General features: G+C 46.5%; 2 protein-coding genes across 2 annotated transcripts; both read right to left on the bottom strand.

Moving 5' to 3' along the window:
- Positions 1-8,316: 8,316 nt before the first annotated feature.
- Positions 8,317-14,463, bottom strand: LOC127025760 (olfactory receptor 51I2-like). The gene is given in 3 exon segments (XM_050910847.1): positions 8,317-8,840; positions 8,843-9,161; positions 14,401-14,463. Coding segments are annotated over 3 exon segments (906 nt in total).
- A 632-nt stretch (positions 14,464-15,095) lies between these two features.
- LOC127025661 (olfactory receptor 51Q1-like) lies at positions 15,096-20,282 on the bottom strand. Its single transcript, XM_050910736.1, is given in 3 exon segments — positions 15,096-15,545; positions 15,547-15,958; positions 20,173-20,282. Coding segments are annotated over 3 exon segments (972 nt in total).
- Positions 20,283-25,421: the final 5,139 nt, after the last annotated feature.

The raw sequence follows: 25,421 nt of genomic DNA, 5'->3' as shown, positions 1-25,421 counted from the left end.
GACCTTATCCTGGCTTTAGAGGCGTTGCATTGTTGCAGAAGGTATAGACAGAGCGTCTGCAAATACCAACTCCATCCTGAGTATTTATTTGATTTGCAGATCACACACTTGGAGTATTTTCTTCCATTGCCCTTGCCAATGAGTTTTTTTATGGTCAGTTTCTGCTAATATTGGTTTCCTATCAATAAAGGCATGACATTTATTGCTATTACAGGAAAAAGCGAGAGCTTTCTCCTCTATTTGAGAATACTGATTTTAATTTTTTGCTAGCACCTGTCGTGCATAAACTATTGTTTTCAGTTTTAGCAGTACAAAGACAACTGTGGATGATTTAGTTTTGCTTCACAGTTATGGTACCTCGAGAATTTCCTTTCATCAACTCCTTCAGTTTAACTTGTGTCTTGGCTGTCCTTTCTCAGTAATACTTGGAGGTTACTTCTTCCATTATGCTCAAGTTCCCTACATAGTTCACCTCTCCAAAAGGCCCTTTTGTGTCTGCTTCTTGAGTTTTGGAGTAAGCAAATGTTACTTCAACCTTGATGGGACCTGGCTGCACACTTTATTCCTTAATTTTACTCCTGTTATTCACATTGTTACCTATATATATTGTTTGTGTAAAATTATTCATGAGCAGCTTGCTGTAACGTTAACACTTTCAGCCAGCTCTTCCCTGTTGCTGGAGTTGGGACCAGGGAGGCCAGTAATGGAGAGGATCCTTCCCCTCTGCTCAGCACCGGTGAGGCCACACCTGGAGTACTGTGTCCAGTTCTGGGCTTCCCACTACAAGAGAGATATGGACGTACTGGACTGAGTCCAGCAAAGGGCCACCAAGATGATAAAGGGACCAGAGCATCTCACCTATGAGGAGAGGCTGAGAGAGCTGGGACTGTTCAGCCTGGAGAGGAAAAGGCTCGGGGAATCTTATCAATGTGTATAAATACCTGAGAGGAGGGAATGAAGATGAGGGCACCAGACTCTTTCCAGTGGTGTCCAATGATACAACAGGAGGTAATGGGCACAAACCGAAACACAGGAAATTCCTTTTAATCACAAGTAGACACCTTTCTGCTGCGAGGTTTGTCAGGCACTGGCACAGGTTTCCCAGGGAGGTTGTGGAGTCTCCATCCTTGGAGATATTTAAAAGCTGTCTTGACACGGTCCTGGGCAACTGCTCTGGGTGACCCTGCTTGAGCAGGGAGTTGGACCAGATGACCTCCAGAGGTGCCTGCCAGCCTCGACCAGTCTGAAGCTGTGATGCACTTGCCTCGGACACCCACAGCATGGGTCAGACAACTGGCAGTCAGTGAGCATACACAAAATAGAAAAGACCAAAACCACGGCTGATGTAGATTGACTTAGATCCTCAAAAGTCTCTGAAGGCACCTCAGATCTTGGCTGTTGAAGAAAGATATCTAAAGAGCCTTTAGATGGCACCTGTTCTGCTGCCTAAGTCTTGCTTCATGACACAGAAATGCTTTTTTTCTGAAAATTTTCTACAGCACAAGGAATAGTCAGTGCTAAACAAGCAGCTGAGAAACCATCTAAATCCAACAGCTGCTCTGCCTTAAGCCTGATCTGTTGTAATGAAAACTGCCCCCAAACTCTTGTTTTAGCACCTAATATCTTTCTTTTCTGTTCGTGCAGATCTTGACATTCCTTGTCTCACTACGTATCCCAGATTTCAACAAATAATTAAAAAAGAAACTACCTCAGTTACAAAGCCAATCAAGTCTCACTTGGCTCCTAACCTTGCAAAATTGCTGTGAAGATGATCCAGCACGGTCACAAAAGCTGCCAGGGAGAAAGAAACTAGTGCTACAAAACTCAGCAAATGGCACACTTAACAGCATTGTCACCGGTTCCCTCGTAAAACAGAGATGATGCATTTCTTTTTGCCAGGAATCACTAATTCTATATAGTTTTCAGGTAAAAAAAAAATCTAAATTTGGCTTTGGTTTCCAATGTTTGAGTTGCATTAGGTCAAACTACTAATTTGGGTTTAATTTATACTGAAAATTCTGCATGTCTGCCATCTTCATATAAAACACAATAATCTCTTTGCATGTATGTGTCAAATCTGGGCTGATATTTTGCAGTAGGTTTGTTTTAGGAACTTGTGTCCTGTCCTGAGCATTGCTCCTTTAGAGAATAATAAAGGAGCAATTTTCCTGGATGGCTGGAGAATTGAATAAACAACACTTCGCTGATCAATAAAGCCCTTTAAACTCAGCTGGCGAACCTGCGGCAGTCTAATTGCCAGCAGATACAGCCGTGTCACTGACCAAACAGCCTCTGCGGAAATGTTCAGGAGGAATGATTTCCTATGTTTTCCGAGTGAGTGAAGTATGTGGATGGCCTGGCAGGGTCTCACCAGCGGGATCCCACTGAGCCTGGACCTACGGAGCAACGTTATGAAACGGCCCTGGGGTCCCTGGGTCACCAGCACTGCTTCAGCAAATTAATGCAAATCCACTTCCATCTCCATTCTACTAGTGATTTGAATCAATAGAGGTCAAACCTCAGGTGAAATCAAACCCTGGGCCTTAATTTGCAATGCTATCGACACCTCAAGAAACGCCAGTCCCAGCTCCCTCAGCGAGGTGCGTTGCTCTGTGCCTGGAAAAGCAATCTCGCTCACTCAGACAGCCGCTAAATTGGAATAGGTCCTGAGCCAACACTAAGATAAACGATGCCCTATTTCTACTTAGCCCATAATTACTTTCTATAGTAGTTACCAAACTGTAGACCTGTTTCAGTTCACGTGTCATGCAGCACACTTCTCCTGCTCACAGCTCTGGGCCGTGTCTAACCAAAGCCAGGTTTGCATCAGCCTGGCTTGGCTGTGGAAATCGGACAAATTAGCCCTGGGAGTGCCTGCTTTTTGGTTCAGTTCATCTTCCAGGGCACACACAGGGCAGGCAACTTCAGAACAGGCTGCTCGGAAAGTGATGCTGCAAATAGAACTGCTTATAAGGAGAAGAATATGATTTTGTTTTGTTATCTCCGTTAGTTTTGTCTTGGACTTGAAAGACTCAAGCTGCATCAATCACAGAGGCTCATTGACAGAGGCTCATTTTGGGGACAGACTTTTTAGCAGGGCCTGTAGCGATAGGGAAAGGGGTAATGGTTTTAAACTAAAGGAGAGTAGATTCAGACGAGATATAAAGAAGAAATTTTTTATGATGAGGGTGGTGAAACACTGGAACAGGTTGCCCAGAGAGGCTGTAGATGCCCCATCCCTGGACACATTCAAGGCCAGGCTGGACGGGGCTCTGAGCAACCTGATCTGGTTGAAGATGTCCCTGCTCGTTGCAGGGGGGTTGGACTAGGTGACCTTGAAAGGTCCCTTCCAACCCAAACCCTTCTGTGATTCTATGATTCTAAAGACTCTGCTGGTACTTGGCTTAGCTGGAGAGCTCTCAGCATCATAGTCTCACCAGACCACTCTGCTGTCTCCTGGATTTTACTAGAATAGAATAGAATAGAGTATTTCAGTTGCAAGGGACCTACAGCAATCATCTAGTCCAACTGCCTGAGCAATTCAGGGCTGACCAAAAGTTAAAGCATGTTGTTAAGGGCATTGTCCAAATGCCTCTTAAACACTGACAGGCTTGGGGCATCAACCACCTCTCTAGGAAGCCTGTTCCAGGGTTTGACCACCCTCTTGGTAAAGAAATGCTTTCTAATGTCCAGTCTAAACTTCCCCTGGCGCAGCTTTGGACCGTTCACTAGCGCACTGGGAAGCCAACATGTCTCTTCTGTGGGACACAGCTCAGGAAGGACCACTTGGCTCACTGCACCCAGCTCCCATCACAACCCACTCGCCCACCCCAGGTCACCACAAAACTTACTGTGGACTTTTGATCCAGGAGGGACAGAACAGCGACTTTGCACCGCACGTCATCCGCACACTGCAGACAGAAATGGCCCTGCCACCATGGGGTAAACTTAAAACCCTTGAGGAAAAGTTGAGAGACATGGGAAGAGGACAGAAAGCCTGGAGGCCAGCAGAGCGAACCCAGGGGCTGCTGTCCAAGGGCAGTGGACGTCCCTGCAAGAAGCAGCGTGTGGCACTTGTTCCACACCTTGGAGGACACATTGCACGGGGCAGCGCTAGCAGCTCTGACCCTTGGGCAAGCCTTCTCCTGAGAAAGCTCCCCTCTCTCATGCAAACCCTCTTGCAGGAATCAGCCTTTAGTCATCGCCATGCTGGGTGCGAATTCCTCGTGGCTGATGATGGTGGAACCGGCGATAACCAGACCTACACCACGAAGATGAAAGTGCTTTTGTCAAAGGGCCATTCAGGGCAGCGCAAGCCAGCAGGCAGCATGTGCTGACACTTAGGGAAGGAGAGGCGAGTGTTGCAAACACTGAAGATTGTGTCAGTGCCAATACTCAAAGGAAGGGGAAGGGCCACCATGCTTCACTGTGGGCAGGATCCTAAATGCAGTGGGAGCCCAGAGACAAAAGGACAAGACCTTGTGTTACGCCAACATTAGGTGGCCGGGTCCAGGTTATAAGGAAGACTTCAGACCATCACTGAGCCCTTGGAGCAAAGGGAAGAACAAAGCCTCTGGGTGGAAGGGGAGGACTGGGTCTCTGGCACAGGGAATATGGGCAGAGAAGTCCACTGAAATCAGAAAGTGAGAAAACCCCACAGGGACTGGGTGGGGATCATATGGGTCCGTGAACCGCTGCTGACATCTCCAGAGCACCCAGAGGAGAGCAGCTTTCACCATCAAGCAGCCATCCAGGTACAGCTCCTGGGGTTCGCAGCCCCCCCAAGGGGGTGGCAGCTGATCGAGGCTGGTCAGGGACAAGCCCAGACGTTGTTTTGGGATATTGTCCTGATGATTTCCTTATGAATTTCCCTTGTTTCATTGGTGTAAATGATGCGGTTTAGCAATGGAGGGACAAAAATATAACGTGACTGTGAATGCAGAGTTACCAGTGACTGTTGGGCATGGAGGGGGCAGAGGGCAAACGCAAGACACAAAGTTCAGAACTTCAGGTGCTGTGCAAAGGGCTGCAAGACTGGGATTGAAACGTGATTGGAAAACCAACAAAAAAGCTGTGCTTGTAAGAAACATACCAATTTAACTGCCTGGGTTCAGGTCTGGAGAGGAAAGCCTGTGCCTGAAAACTTGTCCCTTTTGTCCATGTGCACAGACGTACCTGCAGAGGGGAGAGGTTGCCTAGTACGCGAATGAATTAACCCATTGCAAAGCAAGCTTTCCTGATTTTAGAAAGGCTGAATGCACAGTGTAATTTCTGTCAGCAGTCTTAGCCTGCCTCAATAGGACTTCATTTGCCATAGTTGGAAATGTCTGCTTTTCAATGAGTTGCCTGCTGCTTTGCATGCAAGCAAGCGAGTACTTTGATTCACATCTACGCTTCTGGGTCTGCATCTTTACCTCTGTGCTCACAACCTCAGCTGCACAGTAACAAATATAACCTTGAGGTGGTCCAGTTTACTATCTGCTAAAGGACACGGAAAAGGTCAGACTGTCTTTTGATGTGCCATATGGAAGAGGAATTTCCTGCATGCAGTTTATTGGAAAAAATATTGCGGTTTTTAGGACTTTATACCAGGCACAGGGACATTTAATCCTTAGGTTTCCCAGCCCTTGACACAAAGAAAGCTGGACAAATTAATTGCAAACAAGACAGTCATATATTGTTTAATTACCAAGAGCTGGCAGGGAAAGTGTAATGTACTTGGTGATCTGTGTTTGACTGCAGATGGAACGGTGGCACGCAACACTGCAAAACCTGGCAGCTCATCATTTAGACACGAGGGTCTGGCGGGGCAGCGATGGGGAGGCACAGTACTCCCAAGGAATGCTCTTGAGAATCAATGCAATGCTCTTGTGTAAATCTGACACAGTCGTCACTGCAAATACGAATACCTACTGCAGAAAGCGGTTTGCAACCGGATTGAGCCAACTGAGGAGCAAGGTTTGACGATTCAAACGTCAAGGAAATGATGCTTTTGTTAGTGCACATGCTATCCTGTGGGCTTGGCACTGCAGGTAAGTGGTCCAGGCTGTGCTGGCTGCTGCTTGGAGCAGCCTTCCTTGGCACTTGTGGCTCCTGGAGCACTTCAGTTGCACGAAAGGTCTGAGTGATTTAGGCCGTTACCATCCCCAGCTGTCAGATGCTGGATCCCTAGGAAAGAGAAGCAGTCTTAATGCAGAAGTAAAGCAAACTGTTTATTTGTAAAGACCGTTTATAATTTAAAACAGCTACCTCTGGTCCTGTGCTTTTTGAGGGACAGGCGACCTCCAGCAGGTCTGTCTGAGCAGCATCAGCATTTCGACTTGCTTCTCACAAAGGTGTCCTGCAGGTTTTGAACATTTCCTCACAAATGTAAAAGGCTGTTTTTCTTTCTATGGACCATATGTTAGTATAAGCTGATGCCAGGATGTAAATGACTGTGAGGTGGGCAGGGACAGAGTTTCCTGCTATTTCAGGAAAGCGGGACATTGTGCATGCCAAATGTGAAAGCAACAACTGCCTTGCTCATCGTGAAGACTAGATTAGATACCATAGAACATGGACATAAGACCCAGACAATTCACAAATGGTGCTGATAAAGAGCACGGTTGTGCGCGCTCTGCAACAGTTTACTTCTCTGCAGTCTCTAGGAATTGTAGGAAGTTGATGTAAGTATCCTTCAAAGTATATTAAATGATCAAGGAAAGGAGGCTGAAATCACCTACTACAGACCACCTTAAGGAGTCCTCCTATCTACATTCTTTATGATGCTGCAATTTCTTATCATTGCAAGTGAAATCAAATATTTTGGGCTACTTTAAATGTTTCCAGAGTTCTTGTTTTCAGAAAAAGAAGTCCAAACAAGCTTTGTGTTAAACTATTTTAATTTTATTCTGTCAAATTATAAAATTCTGCTCCACGAAATGCAAAGCCAATTTTTCCTTCAGATCTGCTACGTAACAGGCAATGTAACAATAGTTTTCATTTTTTCTTCTTTTCTCTTTTTTAACACATTTTATGTGTTGTATGTTTAACACACTTTACACACTGTGTAAAGGAAAGACATAAAAGCTGGCATCACAGAGTCAACATCTTGGGCAATAAAGTGTGAAATTTCTTCCACTGAGAAGGAGAAACTGGTGTGCAACACAGATATCAATTTCCTGGGTAGTATGCCACTCTGAATTTTTAAATGCAGCCTCTCAGGTAATGTAATAAAAATAAATAAACAAATAGGTTCTGGCTCTAGAAATCATACAGGAAATATTGTTTAATAACTTACTACCCTCAGTCATCTTCTCTTGTCATATTGTCATTGTGTTTACATTGATTTGATGTACAAGGCAGCCGTAGTATTTCACATATCCTACTATTCAAAAGTATAAAGTAGTGATAAAATACACATTAAAACCAAATGATCTCTGCAATATAGAAAGAAATACAGATAATGCTATTGTCTAATGGCTGAGTCTAAAGACCAAGAGAAGTTTGCGGGCTGGTTAGACACATGGGTTTAGTGAAAGCCCAATTAGAGGGACGACTGCAAACTGCAACGCAGTGAAGTCATCCAAGCGTCGAGGGTGGCTGCTCTTAGGGATGCAATCTCCTCCCTGCGGGATGGGGAGAGGGGCAGGAGTCCAGACCCCCCCCCCGCCGCCGCTGCCCCCGGCAGGACACGTGCCCATGGCCCCCGGCTCCCGCAGCCCCTCCTCGCATGCCTTGTGTGCACGCAGCTCAGGCTGGGCGCAGCACGTGGCGGGTGCACGGGTCACCAGTGTCTCAAGGGCAGGTGACACCCATGGGCGTTTGACTGGCTCCTCTGATTCTGCTGCTTAACACTATGCAACGAGTTGGGTGTCTGCTCCTGAGCCAGATTTACACTGGTCTGTGGCTGATGACCTGCACTGCTCGGCCACGTGCCTCCTGCCGCTTCCATGGCTGGTCAGATGAGTTCAGGACAGCGCAGCGGGTTTTATTTCTAAGATGAACTCTGCATGAAGATGCACAGACCCTATCTGCTCACCACTTACCCACCCAGACAGGAGCAGTGCAAAACTATTGACTGAACAGACTGTTATAAATGAGAATTACAAACTCTCTCTCCTCTGTTGGTTAGAGACAGCTTCCCAGTGGAGTAGCAGGGGCAAAAATCCCAATTGTTTCAGGTGGGATTCAATCTCGTTATAAGAAGGACTATGCTCTGTGGTTCTCTGTGACAGAAAGGGTCTGGGCTGAATTACTTGAATCCCTCCAAACTTGCACTCCTAAACCACAGAGAGTTTAGGTCTGCTGCCTGGAGCTCATTCTGAGGATGCCCTTTCAAATATCTTTATTGTTCACACCGTAAATGAGAGAGTTGAGAACAGGAGGCACAGAGAGGTAAATACTGGACATCAGAGGAAGGTCCTCCCCAAACCAGTGTATGGTGGAGACAGCAGAGACAAGGGAGACGCAGGTGCACAGGGCTTTGAGATGCTGCCCTTGAGACGTAGCGCTGATGATGGTTGTCCAAATCATAACATAGGAGATGACAATGAGCAATGAGCCTATTCCAAAGACTAGGATAACAGCACACAGACCATACAAAATATGGAGAGAAAAGTCTGCACATGCCAGCTTCATTATGTCTGGGTGCAGACAGTAGGGATGAGAGAGGGCTTTGGCACAGCAGAAAGGCAGGCGCCTAAGAAGAAAAGCCAAGGGTGACAGCACACCAAAGCCTCTCACTGCGGCAGCCAGCCCGGTGCCCAGGATCCTGGTGCTGGTGAGGGCAGACCTGTAGTGCAGTGGGTTACAGATGGCAATGAAGCAATGGAAGGACATGGCCAGCAGCAGCCCCGAGTTAAGGAGATGGAGTAGATGAAAAACATCTGGGCTGAACAGGCGCTGAAGCTGACTCCTCGGGAGTCAAAGCAGAAGGTGGTGAACACTGTGAGCAGTGTGGAGAGTGAGACCTCAAGGTCATTGAGGGACATCATGCAAAGGAAGAAGTACATAGATTGACAGAGATGTCGGTCTTCTTGTAAGATGCAGAGAACAGTGCAGTTCCCCACAATGGAGATGGTGTAGGGGGTGCAGACAAGGAGACCAAGCCAGATGTGGACAGCCTCCAGGCCGGGGGTGACTGAGGAAGGCAGCGGGCTGGACGATGGTGACGTTGAGGGCTGTTATCACAAGCAGTGGCTGAGCTGGTTGCACCAGATCTCCCCACAACAACAAGCTATGGATGTGAGTCCTGATGTGATGGGATTAAAAGGAAAGGCATCACGAGCTGAAGACCTGCAGTCAGGGGCTGTCCCTGCAGTGTAAGGGAGATGTTCCCAGGGAGGTCTTCTCCAGGAGGCTGGAGGGGCAGGTCCCAAGACCTTTGGGGGGGCTGGTTGGCAGATGAAGTGTCCTCCAGTCCTTTCACTGCACACGACTTTTACAATCTCCCAGTAGCTCTGCGTTTACAGCAGACCTGTCCCGGGGAATAAGAGCACATCGGAGGTGTTGGGGGTTGCTGAGCCAAACCGGTCCCAACATTTAATCTGTGTCTGAGATCTCTGTCACATACAGTGTTTGTCTCCTGGAACGCTGTTAAAAAACACAGCAGTCATCAACGTGGGCTTTCTTTCTCTTGGAGCCAGTGTATGCTCTAGTTTTGCACAGAAATGAAGGAAGATGCCTCTGCTCTCAGACACATGCAGGCTGAGAGCCAGGCTGACCCGGGAACACGGCGTGTCAGTCCTTTGGACCCGCGGGGGGTACAGCTGCCTGTCCTCGGGGGCAGAGTGTGCCCCAGGTTTTCCAGCACGCAGCAAGGGATGGTGAGGACATCATGTGCACGTGTCTGTGCGTGTGCATGTGTGTGTGCATGCTGTGAATGCCAGATGAGCCGGCTGAGGTGTTCTCCCTGCCACAGTGATACCTGAATTAGCTCGCTTGGGTACCATTAGCAGCTGCAGCAGCAGCAGACCCGTCTCCCCAAGCAGTGCACATGCACCCTCTAAATTACCAAGCCAGGACTAGTCACATCTTATCCCCCAATTAGGACATGAGCCTTGTGCCTCACCATCTTCCTACCGCACCCTTTTAAAAGAGGTCCTGGGGCCTCTGCTCCCACCCTCCTGCTGCACCGCATGTGTCTGCCCTCCTCCCGCAGAGCGAGCCCCAGCTCCATCCGTGCTTCGCCTGACCATGAGAACAGCCCAGCAGCGTAGGTCTCAAGAGCAGGGAGGGGAAAAAGACACTGGAGCATAACCTGACTTCTAATGCCTTGGACGAGGAAGCGTTGTACTGGGCAGACTGTGCCTCATCTGCGAACTGACCTCTGGTTTTTCAGTCCAAAAGGACTGGAGGGGTTCGCTGGCTTTGCAAGGCTTCACTGCGTTTTCCCGGGACGCTTCATCTGCCAGACCCTAAAAATCTGAGAAGAGGGGAGGATAGTTACATTTAAGCAAACCCTCCCAGAGAATTGAAGGCAAGGCACCCACCTGCAGTTTGGCCTAGGAGAAGTTTCCTGATGAAAGGCAAACTCTTTTTTCTTTATGTGTCCTGGTTATAAGCTTTAAAAACAAAGCAAAAGCATCTCACAGCTGGAGTGCTCCTAACTCCTGTTAGAAGCCAGAATTAGAAGTGCCAATAAATCAAGCTCCTTGTCTCACCCACCAAGGGTGATTTGGCTGTTGCAGTCATTATGCAAGAAATAAACCTGAGTAAACAGCTGACCTGGCCTCTCAGACACCATCTCTCAGGTTGGTGACTCTCACATTCATAACATCCTTGCAACAACACCTTGGGGATTGGAGTCTAATGGGAACTTTGGGAGAACCTGGTGTTTCCTTGTGTAAAATGCCCACCATGAATCTAGTCCCAGAGCAAGTGTTAACCCTTTCCGGGCCTTTTCCCCTGGGTACCTATCATTTTGTAAGCCTGGACTCTCGGCTTACCCTATAGACGTTGCAGTCTCCAGACACTGCAGTAACTGGAGGTTGTCTGTATCTGTTATCTCGGTGTATTCTGACTTTATTTCCAGTGATATTATGTGTGAGGGAAACTGAAGATACGTGAGCATACAGCAGCTATATGTTTGAACTTAGCAGCCCCTGTGTCAGACAAAGTACAGAAGGTACAGAATTCATCTCCTGAAGCCCCAGATTTTGTTATTAATTCTGGGTTTTAATGTTCTCTGTGGTCATATAATGGCCTAAATGTTCAAAAGTGACTAGAAATGTTTGCTACCTCATTGTTTCGGTACTCAGCTTGAAAATTCTTCATATATGCTGGTTTTCAAAAAAGCAGTCGGGTCTATCTTCAGCTTTGTATCACAGAGCGATGTTTCGGTTTGAGTACCATGACATTAATCCACCCTAAATCACCAGGATCTTCTGCACTTTGAAGATATAGTTCATCTGTTCATCAGCCTAGGTACTTATAAAAGAAGATGCTATTCAAATTGAGGCAGGTCTCTGCTGTCATTCTCACACACTGCTCCATCCCTTAGAGGTGCAGCTTGGCAGGCTGGAAGGTGGTGGTGCTGAGGGCTGTCACGATAAGCAGTGGTTGCAAAAGCTGCTCTGTGAAAACAAAACACATACATAGGTCAACCTGTCATTGGAAAAGGGGGAAGATGTGTAAAATCACAGAATCACAGTCAGAAAAGCACAGAGCAAAAAGGGCAAGTGCTCCTGGGGAACGGATTCAAATGGGATGGATCGGTCTCCAGCCACTTCTTCAGGCTGTGAGATCAGGTCTCTGGGCTTGTTCCCAAAGGAGTTCCCCAGCAAACGGATGGGTAGGGTGGGTGCAGCTCACAAACCTTTAACTATTCTGCTTTTTTTTTTTTTCTGGAGGTTTGAGCTACTGCCTTCAGCTCAAGGATGTCTTAGTCTAACTGAGAAAGCTGAAATTGTGACCACTCAAGAGGACTGCACTTTGCCTGTACAAGGGAAGCAGTCAGATGTCTTCTATTAATTTCAATGCCAGCTTAGTTGAAATGGATGCAAGAACTAGAGAACGGCTTGCAGTATTCTTTGAGAGGTTTCCCCTTTGTGCCTGAAGCTTACCAATTAACAATGTTGCAGCTTTCATGTTTTAGACAGAGATTTTCAGAGGTTTTTAATGGACTTTAGGTGCCAAGCCTTTCATTCCGCTGGCTGCTAGGCAATAGACCTTATTAAACCTCCCCAGTCCAGGTGCAAGTAGAGAGCAAACACACATTGAAATAGACCCTGTTGTATTCCTTTTAGGCAACATTATGATAGCAATAAATAATGATCTTATGCTAATGAATCATTTCATCCAGAATTAAGATTTGCTCATTTTTGATTCTGTATCAAGTGTGAGTCATCGTGACTAAGGCATATATGCATGTCTGTGTGCCTAAGAGACGCCTGAAATAACGTGCTCCTTACAGAGGAGCTGCTGGAGTCACGGCCAGTCTCAGCATCTGCCCACGCTGGGGCACACTGAGTCTCACAGGATTTGATGTTGCTCCAGTTCAGAGCAACTTCATTACCTGGACATGCAAAGTGCAGACAGAGGTGTGGGCTGGGGAGGTGGGTTATTTAAAGTGCTTAGGCACTCACCTAACTGTGGTGGGTCATTCATGAGCCACTGAGTCAGGTCTGGGCACCCAGCGCTTTGCAGGGTTGAGCCCTGTCAAAACAGTGAGAAAAGGCACCTGGAAGTTCTCAGATCATAAAAACCCCACGAATTCCTGCACGTGGGACAGAACAGCCCCTGCATTGGTACTGACTGAGACTGACTGGCTGGAGTGCAGCTCTTCAGAAAGGGCTTGGTGGAGAGCAGGTTGGACTTGAGTCCTCGGTGTGCCCCTGCAGCAATGAAGGCCAGCTGCAGACTGGACTGCATTCATGAGAGTGCAACCACCAGGTCAAGGGAAGAGATTTTTTCCCTTTAATCAGCAAGTGTCTGACTGCGTCTGGAGTACTTTGTCCAGTTGTGGATCCTTCCATACATGCGAAAGTAATGATAAACTGGAGCAAGTCCAGGTGAGACCACTAAGACCGTCAGGTGGCTGGAGCTCACAACATACAAGGAGAGGCTGAAGCAACTGGGGTTTTTTAATGAGAAGAAAAGAAGGCAAAAGAGGTTTCCAATTAAAGTCTTCCAACACATGAAAGAGATTACAGATAAAATGGAGTCAGACTCATCAGAGATGAAAAGACAAGAGGATGGGTACAAAAGTTGCAATAGGGGAAAATTCAGTTGGACAGTAAAGGAAAAATGCTGCCTCACCAGGGGTGGGACCTCAGTCCTTGGAAATTTTAAAAACTCCACAGGACAAGGGCCAGAGAAACCCGATCTAAGTAGACATTAGGGCTCTGAGCCAGTTAGCTGAACTGTATAAATTCATTTTGCTCTGGCACATTTAACCTACTGGGGGAGAATAAATAAAAGCAGACAGTTCTCCAACAAAACATGTATGGAGCCAACCCCTCATCCAGACCCTCACAGATGTGCCTCTGCATAATGCCACAGACATCAGGGAGTCTCTCTGCTTCAGGGGACCCACGGTAACACCATCCCAATTCCCAGCTGTATTAAGGAGTATGCACAGCTTTCCAAAAGAAACTCTTTTATTAGTTTACAAGTCTAAGATAAATTTGTGCTGTTACATACTTCAGGTACAGGATGCTGGATACACCCAGTGCTCGTTCTTGTTTTCCGTTTTAACTTTCTATCCTTGACAATCGAGATCGGTAACTGCTTCAGTACGATCTTTCTCTGCCACTGTCGGGAGTTCTCAGAGGCACTCAGTCTCTCAAGTGACTTAGATATGTCATTAAAATAATTTAGAAGCAGGAACACATGTGCCTTATAGATTTTGCTGGATAGGGCATTCTTTGGAGACTCAGCCACCCAAAGTCTGCTGCACAATATTTCTTCCTGCTAAAGTGCGTATCAGACAGGTGGAGGCAGGAGCGATGGATGGTGTGCTCCTTACATGGGGAGAGTGAGTGCACATCTGCATGGCTTTATAACACGGCCATCATAGCTTCATGATTTGAGAGTATTTATGGTGTACCATTAAAGCAAGCCATTTAGCAACCGCTCTGTTCTGAAGCGTTGGGTGGGTGCTGACAAGGCGATACCAGGATGCCTGATCCATTCACCCAGGTATTCTCCATCAGCCAGGGAAAGCATCCTGCATCCCCCAGTCCTCCTGAGCACAGGAACAGCTTTGACTCCCGTGGCATGGTTTTTGGTTTTTGGTTCTGCTCCCGATACAGGGGTCAAGCGCAGCGTGACCCAGCTGTTACCCTGGATAGCCCCAAACACATGACTTGCATGCCTTATTATCTCTTTTACCATTTCTTGACTCTCCTTTTCACTGCTTTTGACCTTTCCTTTCTCCACTCCAAACTTCTCCTAGGTAAACAAGTTGCCTCTCATTACTTTTTCCTCCATTGGCCCCAGTTCTGCTACATCACTGTCCAAATTTGATATTTCTGACGACATTGCCTAAGTCATCCTGACCTTACGTGGCACTACTGATGAGGTTACCTAGGTACTGCTTGCCTGGTAAGACTATACTCCCCAAGGTAGACTTGAGCATCCATGAAAAACAAGGGGGCAAATATTCATCCAAGACTGTTGCAATCGCCCACATTTAGGTAGGGTACAAAAGAGTTTAAGACTTGTGCTTTATTGGGTCCCTGATGGCTTCATAACTGGTGACTGAATGGTTTCTTACTTGGTGAATGCAAACAATGTGACTAGTCACATAGGTTTAATCACATGTTGAATTATTTCCTAGACTGGGGGTTAATTCTTCGTTACAGTACTCATTAGAAATACTTGAGCAAGATATGTTACAACCTCTGTGGCTAAGAGAAAAAAAAATCTTGCGTATTTAAGTTTTTCTGGAGCATGAACTCCTTCAGTGGGCAGTGGAAATACAACACACCTCAGAGTAGAGAAAATTATGAGATAAATCACAGAATAAACGAGCATGGATGATGATTTAAATTAATATGAATATTAATTGCTTCTATCTTCACCTGGAAGTATACATTCAATTGGTAACAATGGCGTATACAGCATAATGACTTCAAACCACTAGTTTATGGTGAGCAGCTAGCAAACGTACTTTATGTGCTGTGGTGCCATGGGGAGAAGCTCTTCCTTAGCATGAGGACCTTGAGGATGCCCCTGCAGATCTGTTTGTTTTTTATGCTGCAGATGATGGGGTTCAGCATGGGGGGAACCAGCAGGGAACTGTTGGCCAGGAGGATGTGAACGAGAGGGGAAGCATGCTTGCTGAAACAGTGAACCATGGACAAGCCAACCGTGGGGATGTACAGGATCAGGACGTCCAGCATATGGGACAGGCAGTTGTTCAAATCCTTGAGACGCTCCCTCTGGGATGCGATGCTCACGATTGTCTTACATATCATAATATATGACAAAACAATGAGCAATGGATCTAGTACCACTATGAGGATGACCACAGCTAACCCGTACATGCTGTTGAATGTGATGTCTGCACACACCAGCTTGATCATGTCCTGATGCAGGCAGAAGGTGTGGGAGAGCACATGGGGACTGGCAGAAGGGCAACCTTCTCAGCAAGAAGAGCGATGGCAGCACTCCTAAGAGGCATCTGCACAGAGCAGCCGGCCCGATCTTGGCTATCCTGGCACTGGTGAGGATGGAGGAGTATCTCAGTGGGTAGCAGATGGCCACATAGCCATGAAAGGCCATGGCCAGAAGCACTGAGGACTGCATGAAGGAGAAGGAATGAACAAAATAAAGCCGAGCAAAACAGGCTCCAAAACTGATTTCCCTGTAGTTGACCCAGAAAACACTCATCACAGTTGGCGTTGTAGAGAGAGACAAACCCAAATCAGTGATGGCCAGCATGGATATGAATTGGTATATGGGCTCATGAAGGCTCAGATCGCTCCCGATGACAGAGAGGATTGTGCAGTTCCCCACGAGGGACACAATGTAAATGCAAGTGAAAGGGATGGAGGGGAGGTGGATTACAGTACTGAGGATGTTTTAATTTTTTTCATGGTAAATATGACTTGTTATCCAACAAAACCTGTAATTGTTCATCCAATAAATAAGCAACGTATAATGTCTTGAAAAAAATTAAAATATAAATTTAATGCAAATTTCACCTGATGTATCAGCAGAGAGAAGGAGCTTTCAGAGAAAGAGATCTGCAGGAATAAATCTTGTGGCAATGCAGAGTCCCCCACATAAGACATGCGGAATAGCCTAGACAAGGCAGCTGGTGCTTGTGTGTGAGACAGGGAACCAGAGACACAATGCTTGCTGCTTCATCTTTCCTGAATGGAAAAACCTTGAATCCCTGCACGACAACAGAGTCGCTGCTACAAATAAGAGATCTTTCCAGGGAAATGGAGGTCCAGAAACTTCAGGAAGAGCGCTGACAATAAGCATTATATAAGATCAAACCGTGTGGAGTTATATCAAAGGAGAGACTTTTTTCTTATTTTCTGGGGAAACAAGTCTCTTACTGAAGGACTTATTTAGTTTAGACTATGTGATGGGCAAAAGAAAAGCTGAATTGATCTAAAAATTGTCCACCAGTTGGTGCGTGGTTGACAGTGATGACTCTTCAATATAACCTGCAAGCACAACGTGACCCAGTGACTGGAAATTGAAATTACACAGAAATTGGATGAAATGAGACACTGCTAGTTTGCAAATCTGAAAATAAAAAAGGACACATGACAAATTCTTCGTCTCTTGGAACCCTAAAGTTAAGAACAGAAATTCTTCTGAGATGCATGCTTTGCCTGAAGCCCATCTGATGGGTTTAATGAGTAAATTGGTTATGAAATTCTTCTGGAAGTGTGATGCAGGATGTCAGAACAAATCATCACAGTGATCCTTTCTAGATCTAATATTTTCTAACTCTCCTGTAACTAGGAAAAAACCCCCACATGAATTAACATATTAATTAGAACAGCGAGAAGGGATTAAACACTATTTCCTTACTTTGCCCTGGAGTACCATATAGCGAAATCTCTAAGCATCAAGATCAGGCTCTGCAAGTGCCGTCTGAGGTGCGAAACCTCACGGCAATGTTCCTGCCCCTTGCATTTTGGAAACTTACCAAATTCTGCTGCGGCTGAGGCTCAGTTTTGACTGTGGTGAGAAAGCCTGAGCCAGACTCACTGAGTCCACAAACAGCCGCTTATGAGGTCTCAGAACCCCCCCAGGGACCTTGAATAAAGGGGCTCGGGGGAACAGACAGAAACAATAGGGAATCAGAGTCAAATCTGCCTTCAGTTCACAAGCGTTGGGGGTCAAGTCCCCCTTGTGCAAGGAGCTGTACAGACACGCGCCAGAGAAACCTCCTTCTCTGTGTTGCACTCAGGAAACTCAAGGCAGCGTTGGGTCTAAGTAAGTCTCTTGAGCCCTGGCTTTGCCTGTGCACGCACGAAAGGATTGCTGCGGTCTGCTGGGTGATGCCAAGCAGCAGGCTCACGACCTGCTGAGGGTCGGGAGCTGAAGTCTGGTGTGGGCAGAGCTATGACTAGTCCCGCCTGTTCTTGGATTTTCATGGCATTTAAAGTTCATTCCTGTGTTGTGGCCAGATGAGACTGGTGTATTTAACTGCTTTGATCACCTGCAAGTCAGCTGCATGCCAGCGCAACTTGGGGTTCCCAGCATCCGGAAGGACGTAAGATTATCTATACTGTCCTCCCTTTCTGTATAGTGTTAGCTCTAATAAATAGCATTTTAAATGATGCTTTACAGGGTCTGAGTGCCTTCTGGCACTGCGATCACCACGGACCAGCAGCTCCTGGTGCAAAACTCCTCCCTGTAAGGTGGGACGATGCAACAGCTAAGAAGTTGTTTCACCATGGCTGTCCAGGATGAGATGACAGCGAAGGACTCCCACCTTTCAAACTCCATGGACAATCCCTGCCCGATGTCCTGTCTCCTTGCCACCCACTCAGTGATGCTCCATGGGGCTGGACCCCTCTCCAGGCTCCAGGCAGCTTCTCTCACTGTCCTTGGTTTGGGACGGGAGGTGGTGCGGTTGCAGAATGGTCTGCTGCTCCTTGGGGAGGTGAACAGCCCCTGAGGAAGCTCTGTGCTTGTTGGGGGCAGCTTGAAGGTCCGGCTGGCCGATGCTGTGACCCGGGCAGCGTTCAGGAAAGGAATAAGCGCATGGCAAGCACAGGGGGATCATTTCTCTGCTAACCTCTATCGATCCGAGACTCCGGCACTTCCTGAACAAAGAGCAGTGTTTTGTGTTGAATATTCTTTAATGGATTTTTTTTTCCTGTGGATTTGTCTTACCGCTCGGTTGAGTCCCTGCAGACTTTTGGCTTCTGCAGTTCACTCTGACAAAATGTTCCAAAGCTTAATCCTGTTGAGTGAAAAACACCTCCTGTAGTTGGTTTTAAATTTGCCACCTGCTATTTTATTGAATGCATCTTAGTTCTTGTATTAAAAGAGGCAGTGAGTAATTACACCTGAACGTCCTCTTCAAGTCACTCAAGATTTTACAGAGCCCTTCCCCAACCCTTCAGTCATCCCTCTTCCAGACTGGAGAGTCCTGGTTCACCCAGCTCTTCCTTGCATGGAAATTATTTTAGGCCTTTCGTTGTTTTTGTTGCCTCTTCCCAAAATCCTTCTGGTCCCCGCGAGGGTATGTGGAAGGTGAGAGCATCTGCTTCATTGAGGTTGTCAGATCATGAGCTTTGCAGCTCAAAGGGAAGAGTAAGTAACAGGCAAAGACACAAAACACACAGAGGAACAAACCTGATTGATAGATAATGGAGACGATAGCAAAGACTAAAACTCTTCAGCCACTAATTGACAGGCCATTAAGAAACTCGAAGCTCAGCTTTGGAAAGGGTCAGTCTGGCCTTTGTAGCTGATAAGAAGGGGGAAATGATGGATGTGAGGATTAGGGATATCTGAGGGTCCTGTGGGACTATACAAAACTGATAAAGGAACCCTCAGGGGAAGGGTCAAAGGTGGGAAAGGGGAGTTGGGGAGGACAGAGGTGGGGGGAAATCGAGGGGATGGGGTACAAAAGGGACTGACTGCAGCCACACAGGGGCCAAACACCGGAGCCGACTGCAGGATCCGTCCTGCCCTGTGTTTCGGCAGTGGTGTACAGCAGTCCGACGGCAGCGGTCGCAGCTCGGTGGCACCCAAGACCTGTTCAGCAAGTGACCGGCACCCACAGGCAGCAGTGATGCCCTGCTGCTGGGCAATAAAGTCTATGGGCTGAAGGCTGCATAGGACCATGGAACGTGAGTTATGGGTCAGAGCAAGGGTCCCGCAAGCGCACTGTTTTCTGTCCGAGCATATTGAGAGCATATGCTGTTTCATGTACATCATCCCCTCCGTGCTGCCAGTCTTATCCTCGGCTCCAACAACATCCCCAAAACATTGCTCATCCAACGACCTGGGTCACAGCAGCCTTTTGCAGACCGGCTGCCTTCTCCTTTTCAACCCATCGGTTTGGGCACAATGTTCCTCACCCTGTTCACATTTTCCTGGACAGCCTGTGCGTGCAGCTTCCACCTGCACTAAACCCGACCATTTCTGGGATGAAAATCAATCAGATCTGGGAGAAATCACTGAGAATACTTAAAATGCTACTCCTTAACATACTGGTAACATACCCTTAACGTACTATTCCTGAAATATTTCCTTGAGCATTCCCTTTGTTGTTAAAAGCCATAAGTAAGACCTGGGCTCCCACCCAAACACACTTTCAATATTCTTTTTCAGTGGACCTTGGCTTACAGTCATATAGGGAAACAGGCAGAAACTACATTTTGTATATACGAGAAACTTTTCTACACTGGTCATTACCCCATATGCTCTCTCTGACCATTAACATACACTGTGTTGAACCCAGCAGCTTGTTTTTCTCCAAAGCATCTTCCAAAAAGTTATTCAGTCAAATTCTAAAAAACTCAAAAGCTGGAGAATTCAGCATGTTCCTAATGTTTCCACTAACTTCTTCCAGTGGTTAAATATCACCACTGCAGAACGTGCAACTGCTTACGTGGACTCTGAAGAAAACTGCTTTTTGACCTCCACCCTGGGACTCTTTCATTATGCTGGAAATGGGTGGAAAGCAAACTCACCCAGAAAAATCCCTCCCCGGTGGGGTCGCTTTTGAACTCTGCACAGAAGGTAGTGAGCTGTTGTGCTGATCTCCGCAGCATGGGTATAAATACAGAGTGAAATTGATGTGGCTGCTGGGGTTTGGGAGTCGCAGCAATGTGAATGAGAGAAGTAGTTGGGTTTAGCGTGATGCATTGCATGAAAAAACATCTTGTCCCTTGTGCGGAGCAATGAGTGAACCTTATGACTGAAACTAGATGAAAAAATCAGATTTCCATTCCCCTGAGCCCTCTCATCCTTGGTTCATGTGTCTTTCTGCCTGAGAGCAACTTCTGCACAGCACAGATGGAAGAAATCAGACAGCTTGGGTACTACGGCAAGTCTAGCCTTGACAAAACATAGCTCACCGGAGCTGACTGCCTGAGTGCTCCCAGCTTCTCGGGAGACACTCTCTGCCTGCAGTGAACTCCGTGCTGTCATGAAATGCCGAATGCTAGCTGGAAGGCTGTTCAGCCGTGCCTGTGCTAGGCTGCAGCGACAGCCACGCCAGTGCTGTAAACACACCTGCAGACCTCCCTCCTCGCAGGGCACGTGTCCTGTGTCGCTGGTGTCCTGCGCACGTGCTTGCACGACATCCGCGGCACAGCACGGAGCAAGGAGCTCGTCTCTGCTCACGTTGTGTCCTGCAAGCGGCTGTGCAGACCTTCCCTTCGTTTCCCCAGGCTGCCCTGAGCGTCAGGTACACAGGAGGAGGCTGAGGACTGGCTGGATGCTGGAGGAGGTGCTGAGCCTCCTTGGGGTCCCTGTCACTGGGTGTAGATATGCCTGCAGATTACAGAAACCCACCTGTGGTGCCCGAAAAGTGCCCCGGGTGCCTAAGCTGCAGCTGGAGATCTGGTGGAGATTTGCACAGGCATTACTGCCTGGACAGCAGCTCAGCTCCCCAGATGCCAGGGATTTCGGCTGAGCCAAGGTGTTTTCCAGGCTTCACGGACAGTCTCGGCTGGTCCGGAGTGCCTGTGCAGGCACGGACACACAGACACAGGTGACAGACACATCTTCAAGCCGAAGGAGCAGAGGTAGACAGGGTGGCTTTGAGGCTGCCAGTGGCCAGAATGGGGCCCCTGCCGAGCACCCCTTTGAGCATTCGAAGTACATCGAGCAGGTGAGATGCCAGGTAGGTCTGTGCCTGCTGCAGCCTCTGCTTTTGGGCAGAGATGGGGCAGTTTGGGACCTGGATGCCTTGGTCCAGAGTTGCTCTTTTGGGTAGTGTTGTGGTTTAACCCCAGCCAGCAACTAAGCACCACGCAGCTGCTTCCCCCTTCCCCCTCCCAGTGGGGTGAGGAGGAGGAAAGCAAAGGAAAAAAAAGTAAAACTCGTGGGTTGAGATAAGAACAGTTTAATAACTAAAGTAAAATATAATACTAACAATAGTAATAATGAAATATAATAATAATAATAGTAATGAAAAGGAATATAACAAAAAAAAGCGGGGGGGGAGGAAGGGGAAAAAAAAAACCAACCAACCAACCAACCAAACAAAAACCACCAGTGATGCACAATGCAATTGCTCACCACCCGCTGACCGATGCCCAGTTAGTTCCCGAGCCACGATCTGCGCCGCCCGGCCAACTCCCCCCAGTTTATATACTGGGCATGACGTTCCATGGTATGGAATACCCCTTTGGCTAGTTGGGGTCAGCTGCCCCGGCCATGCTCCCTCCCAGCTCCTTGCACACCTGCTTGCTGGCAGAGCATGGGAAACTGAAAAGTCCTTGGCTGAAGATAAGCGCTACTTAGCAACAACTGAAACATCAGAGTGTTATCAACATCATTCTCACACTAAATCCAAAACACAGCACTGTACCAGCTACTAAGAAGAAAATTAACTCTGTCCCAGCCGAAACCAGGACAGGTAGCTATTATGTTTAGGAACTTTTTCACCTTAAACTGTTATCATCTCACCAAGGCAGGAAGGATATTAGCATCTTATATGCATTCTTTTAGCATGGATGACATCTCTTTATGACAAACACAGCATCAACCACATCACTCTTCTGGCATGGGGCTAACTGCCTCCTTTATAGTTATGGGGGAGAAATAAGCATTGCTGAGGGATTGTTTGTCCCATCCTAAGATGCAGAACATGGACCAGGTAAGCTCCTGGCAGTGTCTGACTCTCCACTGGATAACAAAGGTGACTACATGCAACTAGATGGACATCTTTTAGAGGCTTATGGCATTTGGCCCTGAACAAGTGAGTTTTTCCCAAAACCTTTTTTTCCATTTTGTGCTCTGTTTGTTATTTCTAGCGTAAGTTATTGACAGGAAAATGAGAGTACAGCACCTGCCACACTATGATGCAGAAGCCTCACAAGCTGGCTCTTTCATCCCAAGCACAGTTAACAGACGGTGGAACTATGCACCATGAATGTGTTTGTTCCTGTTTTCAGCCTGTTTGTTCAAATTGGTGACTTTTACAACCTGCCCAAGGTGCATTCAGCTGTGACTGGATAAGTAAGTAAGTAAGTCCCCAGTATAACCCAAGAGAAGAGCCACTCTAAAAAGCAGAAGCTGGGAAGCAGAGCACAGTGGAGATGGACTCTCAGCATCCAGGACTAGGGAAACCTCCAGGAAAATCCCAGATGGCACATGGCACAAGGGAAGAATCTCAGAAACGGGGCACATTTACATCATTCCCAGGCTTTTCTTTTTAACTGCATTCCCATTTTGGAAATCCAGACCTTCACTTTTGCTGGGCTGGTATTCATACCCTCCAAGGTTGTTCTGTGACCCAAACTGAATCGTGTAAGTCACAGAGCGTATTGCTCCTCCTGGAGCAATGAATGCCATTTTTTTTGCATATGGGATACTAAGATTTGGGTCATAGTCAATAACCCGAGTGCTTGGTGTAATTTGCTCTGACAGCCAGACTGGGGGCTGCTAGTCCAGGTTGACAGAACCAAACCAAGGGAGAAGTTCCCCGGCTATGCATTATATCTGTCAAGAAACAGGCAGTGCTGAAGCAAACCAATCTAATGAGAAAACAGAAGAGATATTGGATAGTAAGATCATGTCTAAGATAGTGGGGTAAGTTTTCTGAAGCTCTTCCTTGGGTATAGAAAACCTGCTTTTGACCACTTTCAAATTCAATGCTTAACTGCTATTTTTGCCTCTCCTTCCAGGTGCAATGTTATATCGGGCTGATGGATAATCTGTGTACAAGTGGTCAGCATGATTTTATTATCCAACTTATCTCATAATTACCCCAAATTCTGGGAAATAAACCCTTATGGGGCCCCAATGACATTTATTGCTGACCTCTGCAGTGCCCCTGACACTGACAGTCATCAGATCAAGGTGACTCACCCATTAGAAAAGGGTAGCTTCCACATCAGTAATTATTTCATCTTCATTCATCAGAAGGACACAGTTTTGCTATTGGGAGCAATGGATTCAGAATTAGAAAATGGTGATGTATAATTTTTTGAACAGCTAATCGCTTTAATGCTGGGCTGTTTTTACCTCCAGCAAACAACAACCATTAATGACGCATTTTTCTGAAAAATGAGGTTTTATCAGATGTTAGCTGCCTGACCCTGCCTTTTGTTTCAGAAGAGAGAGAATTTCTTTTATTAGCCCAAAGGATGTAGTTGGAAGACGAAGCTTGCAGAAGAGCCTTCTTTCTATAAAATGTGCTGATGTAAATAACAGCCTCTGATCACACTTAGCTATTACCCCTCTCTGCTTTATCATTTGTGTTTTAGGGGTCCTCATGGCTTCACACAGAGAAGGGTCAGAAGGGGAAACCTTGTCTGCATGAGGGTTTCTGATGGGAAACTCTGTGTGCATCCAGTAATAACACACAGTATTACCGTAATAACATTTCTGCTCAAAGTCAGTCAGGTCCTCAGACTGAGCCTGGATGAGAGACTCACGGGGCACAAAGTCTGGCTTAAACCCAGGCTGTTAAAGAAAAACAAACAAATACACCTTTATGTTTAATAGCTGAGAAATCCAATCTGCCTATGCAATTTGCTGACGAAAACACAGGAAGGCCAAGAGTGATGGTGGGTCTCTACCAAGACCCAAGTATTTATTATTACTGAAATAATACCAAGGAGTTCAAACCCCCATGTCACTGCTTAGTGAAGATCAGCGTATCACTAGGTGGAAGATGCTATCCTATATGTAGATAAGGAATATCAAAATACACATACAACAAATGAGTTGCATAGGACAGCGGTAGAAAATATATATCTAATGTGAAATTTTTGATGGAAACATGAAAAGTAGGAATAGAAGGAACCTCAAGAGATCGTGTAGTCCATCTGCCACCCTAAAAGACAACAGCTTACCCAAACCAACCCAGAAGGGTATTTAGTAAATCTGTTCTAACATTCCTGGATGGCACCTCCATTCCTCTTCAAAAAATCTCATGCCTGAAAGGAGACCTCATGCTTCATATTCTGTGGACTTTTAATTATTTTCTTGCTCTCCTTTTGCTAATAGGTCTTTGTGCTCCTTTAGAGAAGGTGCCCCCACCTGTGGGTTTGGTGCTGAGAAAAACGGAAAGGTTCCTCCCCGTGTGCTGGGCACAACACTCCTACTCATACTTTCTGACATATTCTTCACTTCAGGTTTTATTTTCTTCTTTATTTTAGCAAACCGTGACATTGTTGACTAATGTTTGCCTTGTCATCTCTGGTACTTCCCAAAGCTTTGTTGTAGAGGTGCTGCTTACTCTATTTCTATTTTGAAAAAATAATATAAAAAAGCCTATAGATCAATATGACTGCCAGACTAACCAGTTTGATACTAGTGTTTACTGACATAAATCCTCCCATTCCCACCAGCCCAACAGTGTGAATTGCTTTTCTAGTTTCTCATCCAGCGTGTCAGGACAGTTCTGAATGTCAGCCTTCTCCCCGTTGTACTTTCAGTCCTTCCGCCTTGTTCTCACTGATGAATTAATAAGCAGTCTCCCTATCCAATCACCAGAAGGATGCTGGAGTTACACCAAAAATTTTAAATAGTCAGGCAGAATAATAAAGATGACGTCAGTCTGGTACATTCACATGGAATACACTGATTAAAGGCCAGATCTTTTAAACAAGATCAGAGCTACATACCCAAAATGACATGACAACGGCTACATTCAGACCCAAAGAAACTGCTATTTCCTTAAAAGCTCATTAATGAAAATAGCGAATAACTGCAGAGACAAGATAGCTTCCTTCAAATCCCTGTTTGCTTCATCTTTGACAATGAATAATTGATAACTTTTCTTTGAAAAAGTCTTTTTTCCAATGAGTTTTGCCTTCACTTTGTGGTAGTTT

Source organism: Gymnogyps californianus, chromosome 1 (genome assembly GCF_018139145.2).
Source record: "Gymnogyps californianus isolate 813 chromosome 1, ASM1813914v2, whole genome shotgun sequence".
In the NCBI taxonomy this organism is placed as follows: Eukaryota; Metazoa; Chordata; class Aves; order Accipitriformes; family Cathartidae; genus Gymnogyps; species Gymnogyps californianus.
Note: the sequence above shows the minus strand (reverse complement) of the source record. Positions and strands in the feature narration are given on the sequence as shown.